Genomic DNA, 12,148 nt, shown 5'->3' with positions numbered 1-12,148 from the left:
TGAGAATGAGTTTTATACATATTGATCGACATGGGGTCCCCCGGTTTACATCTGTCCTGCAGCAGCAATGTAAACTGAATTTGTACGCAAACCAGACTGAACAAAAAAAATGCTAATGCTAATCAGATGCTAACGACACTACTCGCTAATTTGTGCTAATATGGCAGCTCTTATGTGGAACTTTGGCCAGCCAAACTGCCAATTGGTGAAGAAACTCGACGTTGGTGTTCAATAGCCCCTTCCTCACATACACATTTAACACAATTCTGTAGGCGGACAACAAAAGTCTGACTTGATCCTTCAAGTTTATACTTGATGGGTGAGCATGCAATACCAACTATCGGCATACGGACGTTAAAAAGTACATATTCCATTTAAGCTTGGCGATTACCCAAAAACAAAGTTGAACTAGAAGTATGAACTTTATGTGAAATTCCTGCACCGATCAAGAACACACACACACACACACACACACACACACACACACACACACACACACACGACAGCTACAAAAACACAGGGGCTTTATTCTTATATTCACACGTTTTTCATCCAATAAATAATTACTGTAATTATGACTTCACTACTGTTAGTGATCGTCTGCAACCTGTTCTGACTTGTAGACAAATTCCACTTGCGTCGCCATCATAGAAACGTAACTCCATCGTAAACCAAATGTGTACTCGCATAAAACTTGAGTGCGGGAACAAGTCTGACCATGTAAGACAAACACATTTTTTTAAACAAACATAATGTAAGGCTTTATTTGATTTCAACAAAATACATGCAGTAGAAACCGCACAGTATAATGTGGACCCTTTTAAAGGGTCGTATATGAATCATACAAATATATCGCTCATACCGCGTTCTCGCTAATAATCATAAATATATAAAAAGTCACTTGTAAAATCCCCACAGTTCCAGAGAGAATAAATAGGTTTAAGGCCATCAACTTGTATTGCTGAGGCGGTTAAAGCTAGAATAAAAGGCAAATAAAAACATAATAAAAATGGGTCTATTAACATTTACCGATATTTGGTGTTGAAGCTGAATCTTTTGGGCGTAACAGTGTTCCCCCGCTTTGTCGCGTGTCGTTCATTGTTTGCATCCCCACTTTATCGTGGAATTTTAAGCAATCATTTCGATACACAGGCTACGTACCGCATTGTGTCACAGCACTGAGGTCTACTGGGAGAGATGCAGCATATTTAAGAGCAAGAAGAAGAGGCAGAGAAGGTCCCCAAAGTAGTTCCAGTTAGAAATGTTGTTTCCAGAGTAGATATTGGCCCTTGGGGATTGTTGTTTGCATGTGTGGTAGCTGTGTGCGTGCGTGTGTTAAAGTAGTTGTCGCTTGAAGGTTCATATTATCTATGCTAATTTCCATTCACCCATTTATTCCGTTCTCCTCATGTTAGCATGAAGCTAGCAGACTTTTGTTGTTTAAAATGTATGTGGTTTTGTTAAACACTTTGGTGTTTGCATACACAGTGGTGATACGACTTCCAGGTTTTTCAAAATACGAGCCGTTGATTGGACAATTTCTTTTTCTGCTGTTTATTGCCACTCTCAGCTGAAGATGACTGCCTAAGAAAACATGAAATAGAGATTTATACACATTGTGTATTCAAAATAACCACATAGCCTAAGCTAGCTTAATGCTAACATACAATGGGGAATGCTATAGGCATATAAGCTAACAATTAACATCTATGTGGACACAATGGGTGTGTAAGGAATGTTTTGGGGATCTCAAAATACTGTATTAAAAACTCTCTTTTGTGTAAAAAAAAAAAAAAAAAAAAAACCCCGCAAAAAACATTGTGCTTTTGTACATAATAACCGTAGTGAGAGAGAAATGGTCTTAGCCAGTCATTTTATTGTGATGTGTTCCTTTTGGCTCCGCAGTGCATAGTATCATGGTCTATGTAGTTTACAATGCTGTGTTTGGCTGAAGCGGGGGAAAAGTAATATTTTTTTTGGACAGGGATGTGTTGCTTTCAATATCGTCACCTGATGACGATATTGTGGCAATTTTAATGTCGCCGTTATCGTTACATCCCGAGTAGATACCAGAGTGAGCAGCACAATATGCATTGAAAGAGAAAATGTAATTTAAGTGTCATTATTGTTTTTAAAAGGACAATATAGAGTGCTATTTTTGGTTGGATTGGGTTTCTTTGGAGGTGGAACGGAGTAATGGCATTTCCATTCATTTGAATGGGAACAGAGTGTATTCTGTCATATATTTTGTGGCAATTTTACTGTAAACTTCAACTGGGAGGGAGCCTGAAGCAATCCCACTCTGCCTCTTATTTAGACAACTGTGCAAGCAACAAGTGCTAAGGAAAACATTTAAAGGTGTGTTTTTCATAAATTGAATGTGTTTGAAACCAAGAAGCGTTACGACTTTGTATTGTATATTTATATCATGGATTTTCACGTATTGTGGGTGGGTCTGCAACATATCCCCCGCAATAAATGCGGTTCTCTGTACGACTTAAGGCCCTTGTGAACACAAGGCACGTTTGGCTATCAATTGAGAGTCCAGTGCAAGCGTGTAGTAAACATGAGCTGGTGAGCGGGACATCATGTGAGCAGGCAGCTCATCTAAACCATTTTACGATCCTCACCATGGGGAGAATAAAAGATCTCCTTGTGCGGCTATAAACATGTTAAGTCAGTCCGGCATCATCAATGCATCCTCCTTAAAGTCAGTGATGATTCCATTCCTATGACAAGTGGTACATGCTGTAGCCCAGGGGAGCGGCATACAGTCCTAATGGCGAAAAGGGCATCATGGCTCTCTGGTGATACGCAGAGAAGGACTGTCCGTATAGAGACATGGTGCCCAGCGTCATTGGCAACCGGAGGCCGGGCTGAACCAGCCCCGCCGCCGTCGTCGTCGTGGATTTGGCTGTGGTGACCATCTTGAGTTTCTCCAGCTCGGCCTCCTGGAGCCTTTTGGCTTTGGCCCGGCGGTTCTGAAACCAAATCTTCACCTGGGTCTCCGTTAGGGTGAGGGAGGATGAGAACTCGGCCCGCTCTGCGATGGACAGGTACTGCTTCTGCCGGAACTTTCGCTCCAGAGCCAGAAGCTGAGACGTGGTGAAGGGCGTGCGCGGCTTGCGGTTGGTCTTGTGCTTCCTCAACTGGCAGGCGGGACTGATGTGACCTGGGTGAGGGAACCGATGGGTCAGCTGAGCCTCAACAGTCAAAATTGCAAAATTGAAAATCCCCTGCGAATAACGGGGCTCGACTATACAGCAAATTGTGGATGCACAGTACTCTCGGGTTTCAGTTAGCGTCAGACCAATGAAGATATTTTGACGCCAATTCTGATATTTAGCAGGAAAAAACGTAATTGGATTAAAGCAAATTTGGAAAGTGTTGTCACTACTAAGTAGGTCAAGTTGGTACATCAGATGGTCTGTCAAACCTTTACCAAAAATGATCAGAAATGCATTTCAGACTAACTAGGAGCCTACTCTGATAAAAAGTTCTGTTTGCATTGTCAAAGTTTCCTCAAATATGACTTAGTCCACCACAAACTAAACATGTAATGAGAAATTTAAAAATAACTGAAACTAGACAATACAATTTGCGTAAAAATTTGCATGTGAATTCTGAAGCGCTGACACTGAACTAAAATGTAGAATTAATTGACGACAATGCCGTGAGAGACTTGAATGTTTTTTTTTTTTTAACTGAAATGTAGAATTGTGGAGAAAGTAGAAATTCGGGGATTGTCGAAAATGGACACCAAGATTTCCTGAATGAGGTATGTTTAACTTGAAATAGTTAAAATCAGTTCAAAAATATGAAAGGAGGAAGTCAATACATAAAATCCGAGTGGGCATCTAAAGGCAATTTCACAATAATATAACATCAAGATCCAATATTCAATTTCAAATTGATGTCACGGTTGGGCTGTCTGCGTTCATTTGGGAATGGTGTCTTGGAAAATGTGGAGCAATGAAAAATGTGTAAAACTCACGAGGCTGAGAGGAGAGCAGCCAGTCTTCCGCCTCCGATACTTCGGACTTGACCGGCGACATGGGCGCTGCCGGGGAGCTCTTCCGGGCCTGGGCGGCCGCATCCCCGCACTTGTAAACGGAACCAAATCCCGCGGGCGGTGATCCGGCCTCCACCTCGCACCGACCGGGCTCCCCCACGCGGCTCGCCCACGTCGTCCTCCCGGACATGATCGCCTCCACGCTGAACGGATGGCGATGCCGCGGCGCTCCCGGAGGCGAAGAGGAGCTTTTCGTTTCCTCTTCGGACGAACTGTTGCCCAAATCCTTCGCGCTCTCCTGGGTAGTCATCTCCATTGTCCCCCTGAACAAGTCGGTCTGGCTCCGATGAGCTCCGCGTTGTGTTGATGCTGTCAAGTCAAGTCGCGTGTAGGCGTTTGTATGTACACGCGTCACGTTACGCCCACGCCTGGTTCTGACCAATCACGTTCCACCAGGATGTTGAGCGGCGCTGCCTTCTTGATTTGCTCGGCAAAGGCGGATGTTTTTTATTTTTTTATGAGCCCATGTAAATTCAACGACAGTATGATAATCACGATGTTTTGACCATTAACAGTGGAAGTACAACAAGCCAAATGTAGAGACACCATTTAAAATTGAGTTGATTTCAATTACATATATATGACTTTTGAAACTCGAGGATGCCATGAAAGCATCATAGGACCTCTGCAGTGAATTACACAGACAGAGCAGTGTTTACCTTTAAGGCACCAAAGCACACATTTTACACAAGGAAAGCAGAATGCCTCTCCCAAATTTAGTCAATGACCAAGGCCGGAGTGTCAAATCTGGAGCACTATGAAAGGCGGTGTCCACCCTGAACTAGTTGCGAGCCAATAGCAGGGCACACAACAGACGAATAACCATTTGCGCTCACAACCACACCTAGGGTCAATTTAGAGTGTTCCATTAACCTGCCATGCATTTTTGGGAATCTGGGAGGAAACCGGAGTACCCGAAACCTCACAGGCACGGGAATGATATGCGAAGTCCACACAGGAAGGCTGGAGCCGGAATCGAACCCGGTACCTCTGCACTGTGAGGCGGACAGGCTATCGAGCCATAGTCCCATGTAGGCATGTCATCTATTTCAATTTAAAACCTTTTTAAACACTTTGCCTTATTTTTTAGAGCATGATGGTTACGTAGCTGGCAACTTTAATTTATACGACACAAAAAGAGGAGACACATACAGGACCTACATTGTGCTCTGCCAGTGACCTGAAGAGCTGGATTTGTTTTAATACAGAACTGTAAATTATCACGGTGCAATGTAATAACTTATCACCTGACACGACAACTTGTCGCATAAAAAAAAAGTGCACTTTATCACATTAAAACATCATATTATAATGTATCATGTTAGCGTGATACTGATTATCTCATGAAATGAAATTCATCACATAATAACGTGATACTGAACTTAACATGTAGTAATGTGATACTGAACATAGATTTTTTTTTCAGGTGTGTCAGCAATACAGTTCCAACGTATTGCATCTTCATAGTATCTTCTTATGTTCACAATGAGTTCAAAGGGTATTTTAGATCTATCGCAATCTTGTTCTGCTCCAGTGATGGATTAGTTCAAACTCTAACCTCATGACACCGCATACGTAAACACAGGCCTCACGCAGCTAATTCTGGAGCATTGCACCCACGGATGCGCCACGCTCAAGCTTAGTGCCCCGGCTCGGCTCGACGCAAACCAGAAGAGACGTTCACATGCCTCTCTGCGGCTGGGCCATTCATCCGTTATGTCCTATGATTCAGCACTGTTAAATTCGAAGCGTCTCCTTGTGACTTCTATGAAGCAACTCATTGTGGCAATTTTAGGTTGTCAGATAAGCAATTCCTGACAACGAGAACTCCACACTTATTTCCACAGTTAATTTATTTGATGATTTGGGAAAGGGCTTTTTTTTTTTTTTAGCGTGAAAGGATGTTTTACTTAAACTGCGTTTCATTCCCACGGGCCACAGTTGTTTGTGTAATATTGCATGTGCTGCAGGATAGTGTTTTTTTTTTTTTCACACCCAGGGCAATTCTGTTCGGAACAATCAGTCCTCTTGCAGAATAATAATGAATACAAAAGAACCTTCCATTTATTTTTTTCCAACTTTAAAACAAATGTCCCCATTGTACTTATGAAATGGAGCATGAATTTAATTCAATCCAGGCTTATCAAACCGTAAAACTGTACATTGAAAGTTTCAAGTGCAGTGCTACCTTGATTGATTGTTTTATTTTTTTTTTTTCACATTGTGAGCTCTCATTTTGTTGTTTTGCGACGCGATCCAAGATGTCGGGCACAAGGCAGCTTCAAATACATCGCCGCTCAAGTGAAGTGGGGTAAAACAAAGAGAGCCACCGTTTCCGATGGGACTTTCAGCCATTGATTGAAGGGGACACAGTTAAACACACACAAAGAAAATGAGAACACTTGCAAGGAGTTGCTTTTAGCCGCCTTGATTTCAGATCCTGACTTTACTCACTGGTCCCAAAGGGCACAGCAGTAGGTTGTTTTTGTGACTTTGACTTGCCCCGTTCGAGTGGCTGCCTTTACAGCAGCTCCTGTATTTTGTTCTTCTACTTCTTCCTTTCATAACTTTGCTGCTGTGAATTGGGAATTTCTCCATTGTGAGACTAATAAAGGCTTTCTTATCTTACTGAAAATTGTTTTCTTCATGCCATTTGTCTAATTAAAAGATCAGCAACATTTTTAAAACTGAGAGCGACTTCTTGGGTACTGATAAATGTAACTTCACTCTGGGCATACACACTTCCGAAAGAACAAATTTGCTGACATTATTTGGTGGTTAAATGCTATGTTTGGTCATGCGCTACAATACTCAGCTTAAGCTGTTATTATTTAAAAAAAATAAAATGTTGTCTTTCCAAATCGAAACCAGCGCAAGTGTGATTGATAAGGGCCGCAACACACACAAAAAAAGTTGCATGCATTTGACCAGTGAGTTATTTTTAGACCAGGCTCTGCGACTAGTCATGTGGTTGCACCATGTCGGTGACACCTTGTCTAAATACATAATTTGAGTAATTTTTGAAAGAAAAAAAAAAACGCAACAAATTCAACAAACGCAGAGAGCCCAATTGCCTCAATTCAATTTTTGCAGACCTGGTAAAGGTAATCCTCAAAGACTGAAATAAGCCAACTGGAGTCCTGTTTGTTGTTGTTTTTTGTTTTTGTTTTTTTTTTGTTGTTTTTTTTTGTGGTTTTAAACAAACATTCAAAAATCACTCATGTTATTACACTCCCAATATGTAGCTTGGCTAAATAACGCTTATGAAAGCGCTTTAAATGCAGACTGAGTTATCGTCCCTCCCAGCTTTTAAACTGCGGCACACTTGATGTTTTGAGAAGACTCCAAATTGTCACACTTTTCCCACATTTTGCTTCCGAGCTGTATCACAAGGTCCAATAAGCATCAGTGTGCGAATTCTCCAATTGTAGCCTTGTTTTCATTGACTCGTCCGCGTTGGGAAGCGGCGGGAGACTGCGTTCTTAAAGCGGGGCGATTTCACAGACAATCAGGGGTTTGTGAAGGCGCCAGTGAGCGGCCAGATGAAAAGATCAACTCCTCAGGGGAGAAACTGTTGCCTTCCTCCACCCCACCCCACCCGCCCGTCCTTCAACTGCTCTGCTTCTCTTTGCTTGTGCCTGAACGCCCCACAGGCACCTTGTCATTCATGATTCACGTAACATGTTCTTGGCTGAGTGTCAGTGGCGTGTTTCTCCACCTCGGTTCGTGTTCATCTAATTACACTTTTTTTTTTTTTTTCACACTGGCACTTGGATGTCTTTTAGTGGTGTTACTAGATATATTGTATGTCCCCAAGAGCACAGGCAGTTTCCAAAATATACAGCAGCAGAAATTTGCTATTAAAACTCATTCAGTACCAGCCAATTCTAGACCAAGTCTGAAAAGATGTTTAAAAACGTCTTTGGCAGTGAATGAGTTAGATGAGAAGATGTGTTTGATGTTTTTTTTTTTTTTTTTTGTGGTGCTCTACTTTTCTCGATGAATCAAAACTGACCTTTTGGGAAACTTCCATTCAAGGTAAAGATTTGACAAAAAGCGTTCGATCAATGCGATCACTTTACTATAACTATGAAAAATGGGATTGTAGTGAACAAAACCACAATAAGATGATTTTAAATAGTCTTCTCTTAAATTGCGCAAATGTCAAGAAAACAAGCAGGTTACAAAGAACAGAAATCATTTCTGTCCTTGCGCAGAAATCTCTTTTTTTTTTTTTTGTATGAAACAAAAGAGGAACCAATTCATTAACTTCAGGAGCAAAACGAATCATTGCACCACTGGGTACGAAATACCAATAAGAATATTACACTTAGAAGCCAATTTTATTATCTCATAGTCTGACACCAAAATCTAACGCCATCAGAATAGCAACATAATTTTTTATTCACTTGGTTTTAGACAAGGTCCATGTTAAAGGACACCCAAGCAAAAACAAGTGATAAAGCGATTGAACATGAAACGATCAAATGATAGGGAACGTCCAGAATGTCGAAAAATTACCCGCACATCCCGCTTCCTTTCCTCCATAATGTCACTTAAGCCGCGATAATAGCGAAAGCAATTTGTCTGAACATGTTTGTGTGTTCGAGCGGGACGGAGATGCCTGGGAAGCTTCTGTGTGAGTCGGGCACACCTCGGAGCTTTGTACTGTAATTACAGCGGAGGCTTTGAAGTGGTGGAATGTTCGGTCGGGATAATCAGCAGCCTGTGCCGCGCTTGCACACTATTTACATTTCCATTAGGACGCCCGTTGGTGTCACCACTCCGGCGATGTCTACACGTAGGTTGGATGGTCGGGGAGGGCGGTCAAACACTCCAGTGGTGCCTGGAGATAGGAGCCATCGTTTGGACAACAGAAAATAGTGTCCAATCCACTCAAAAATGCCAGTAAAATAGCACTGTGACGTGTTACCGACTCAACGCTGCTCGCTTGGTCATCGCTAAACAGACTTTAAAGTAGACGAGAGCAGGCTAAAATGCTGTCAATGTGGCGGTCATGGCTTATGAACGTGACCTGATGCATGCCATTACTCTCCCTCCCAAACTCGACAAATGCAAGAAGATAAAATACAAAACCATGGACAAAAAAAACATTCATGTGACGATGATCTCATGGCCCGGCCGGCCTCAGAGCAGTTCTTACTAAGCGACGCCTTTCTTGTTGTGCTTGGTACACATTTATTTGTCAGTATCTCAGCATGCAAAAGCAATCCAGAGGTTGCATTCTGTAATTATTATTGTGCCTCATGCTTTAGCTGTGGGTTGGTTGCCCCTTTATGATGTTGACAACAGTCATGGTGGTCCACTGAATGGTAATGGTTGTAATTGCTCATCCGACCCATTTCTAACATTTTCACATTTTGTTCCCATCTCATTTCATTTGATGCAGACTTAGATTTTTTTTTGTAGCCTTTGTTGTTGTGACTATTGCAAAAACAAACTCATTTTTGTTTTTGGTGTATATTAGACATGTCACTGCCACCCACATGACAAATGGAGGTTATACATGTTAGGTGAATGAGTCCAGAAACAGTGTCTGAACGCGTCGCAGGATGGCTATTTCTGTGTTGCGGCAGCAGAGCTCCGACAGTCGGTCGAAAAGCACGACTCACAAAAAGTTCGGGTTATTTGGCTATTGGGTGAAATTTCAGAGACGAGCCTAAAATGCATTCAAACCTTTACAGGTGAACTGAATGTGACCTTCTCTAAGCTTTTGAATGCACCTGTCCAACTGTTTGATGTTTCAGTACTTTTTGCACAAGTTGCTGTTCTGTAACGAGGAGCTTAACGGCAAAATTCAAAAATACTGTCTATGATTCTTGAACTGACCAATAAATGTCTTGGTTCAATTAGAGCTGGTGTTTAAACCGTCGTCCTCATCATGCTGTTCACACTTTTGACATGATGGGACCAAGACGACACCTAACAATGGATCAACAGTACCTTGCCATTGTTATGCTCCAAACAGGACGCCTTCAGAAAGAAGTGGCCACAGAGATTAGAGTGTCACATTAACAGGTTGCAACAGAGATACTGAGAGACTGGAAGAGTCACAGAAAGATGTAGAAGTGGACGTCCTTGGACCACATCCAATGCTGATGACCACTATATTGTGAACACAGCCTAGAGAAACCGGATGATGAATGCCAATCAACTCTAGGCACGTTTACGGGAGGCGAGAGGCACCCAAGTCTCACGTCAGGCCATTCCAAACTGTTTACATCAACCTGGTCTGCGTGCTAGATGACCTGCAAGGGTACCTGACCGCAGCACCAGGCACAGTCATTGTCTTGCGGGAACAGCTGTACCTCAAATGGAATGGCCTGGACTTTCTCCAGCCCTGAATCCTATTGAAAAAAACAGCTGAGTCGCGGTGTAGAGGCGTGAAACGCTGTACCACAGAACCCCAATGACCTGAGGGCTGCCCTTCAAGAAGAGTGGGATGGCATGCCTCAGCAGACAATGAGGCGACTTGTGAACAGCATGAGAAGTCGTCGTCAAGCTGTAATTGATGCTCAAGGGCACATGACGAGTTATTGAGATGTTGACATGTTTTTGTTGTGGTGGTGTACCCACCATTGTTGTTAACTTTTGTTTCAATGAATTGTTTCAGATGAGGAAATCACCAGTGCGTCCTTCTACTTAAATGTCCTACTTTTATGGTTTGATGTCACTATAGCGTGAACTGTTTACATTTTCCTATAGATTCCACCAGAAAGTCAACTATGCTTAACTTTTTGGGTGTGGCGTATGTCCTTACGTGAAGGCGGTCCGTGGTGCAAAAAAACAAAAACAAAAAAACCCTGCACAGTGGATGGCCACCCAAGAGACTTGTGATCAGCAAGCAATGTGATCGCAGGGTCCCATCCTGTAAGTCAGAGCCGGGCAATGATTTTTTTTTTTTTAAACCAGAATTGCAACTCAATTGTAATCAGGAAATAAAAATTGAAAATTGAAAAAAAAAATGAAAACAAACTTTTAGTGATTAAGTTAAAGTGACCTATCTACACATATGAATCATAAAACAGGATGTGCAGTAAATTTTTAAGTTCAACCATGCGGTCGGCACTTCTGGTGCTCTTTTGAGAACCACGCCGAACTTTTTTATGCGGACCCGTGATGATATTGAAATGTGAATTGATGCCATTCTCGTCCACAATGGAAGTCGTCCAAACAGTGGCTCTTGCAACAAACCGACCTTGAATGCGCTGTCACTATAATTGTACTTTCGCTGCCCCCCAAGCCCTTGGAGCCTTATTCTCCTCATGCACACAAATAACTACCTTGGAAGCGACAACGGCGCCATGGCCAATTAGCTGTTAAAAAAAAACTACAGACAAATCTATTCAGGGGCCTCCTGCAACGTGAAAGATTGAAGCCCACTTTGCTAATAACAAGAGGAGGAGGCAATCTGTTTGGCTCAGCTCCCAGGCCTGTGTTACAAGATCTAGTCAGCCGCTTATGGGCGGGTCTCTGCCCTTATTTTTATTTTTTTGGTGGTTAAGTCACCGTCGATAAAAGCAAGATGCAAAATTGTGGTCTCCTCGTCATTTATGGCTGACATATTTCACCGCGAAGCAATGTAATAACCACACAAACCTGACCTTTTGTAACCATGACATTGTCATCAAGAAATCCTTTCAAGAGCTGACGCACTCACAGGACCGTTCATTAGCAAAGAGACTTCCATTAGAAGAGAGTGTGTGTGTGTGTGTGTGTGTGTGTGTGTGTGTGTGTGTGTGTGTGTGTGTGTGTGTGTGTGTGTGTGTGGACTGTTGTTGATTTACAAAGACACCAAAAATGTTCTATACCGCTGGTCCTCTCTCCGGCTAGCTTGACGGTTCCCTACTTTGATTGACACCAGAAATGAGGCGCTAACAATAAATTTGTTAGTGTGGTTGCAGCAGTGGCAGAGGAGTAACCTGTCAATCATATTCGAGCATTGCTGCATTTTTGATGCAGTTCCAGAAGGCGTGTTTCTAGTGTGGTCTATTACAGTTGTGGCTAGTGCAATATTACCCAAGTGTTTGGAATGGGGGGGGGGGGGAAACAACT

General features: G+C 42.4%; 1 protein-coding gene across 1 annotated transcript; it reads right to left on the bottom strand.

Annotated features, from left to right (window-relative positions):
• Window positions 1-507: 507 nt before the first annotated feature.
• Window positions 508-4,631, bottom strand: msx2b (muscle segment homeobox 2b). The gene is made up of 2 exons (XM_019864253.1): window positions 3,995-4,631; window positions 508-3,172 (listed from the first exon to the last, which is right to left on the bottom strand). The coding sequence occupies exons 1-2, from the start codon at window positions 4,326-4,328 to the stop codon at window positions 2,730-2,732; spliced, it is 777 nt and encodes a 258-aa protein (XP_019719812.1). The 5' UTR covers window positions 4,329-4,631; the 3' UTR covers window positions 508-2,729.
• Between the last annotated feature and the right edge of the window lie 7,517 nt (window positions 4,632-12,148).

This window comes from Hippocampus comes, unplaced genomic scaffold (genome assembly GCF_001891065.2).
Source record: "Hippocampus comes isolate QL1 unplaced genomic scaffold, H_comes_QL1_v1.1 scaffold57, whole genome shotgun sequence".
Taxonomy (NCBI): domain Eukaryota; kingdom Metazoa; phylum Chordata; class Actinopteri; order Syngnathiformes; family Syngnathidae; genus Hippocampus; species Hippocampus comes.
This window is presented reverse-complemented; position numbering and strand designations above follow the sequence as displayed.

Bases quoted from the DNA above. Each gene is read 5' to 3' on its own strand.
- msx2b (XM_019864253.1), bottom strand. From the start codon at position 4,328: ATGGAGATGACTACCCAGGAGAGCGCGAAGGATTTGGGCAACAGTTCG. The intron at 3,173-3,994 runs GTGAGTTTTACA...TCCCTCACCCAG, and splicing joins GCTGCTCTCCTCTCAGCCTC to GTCACATCAGTCCCGCCTGC.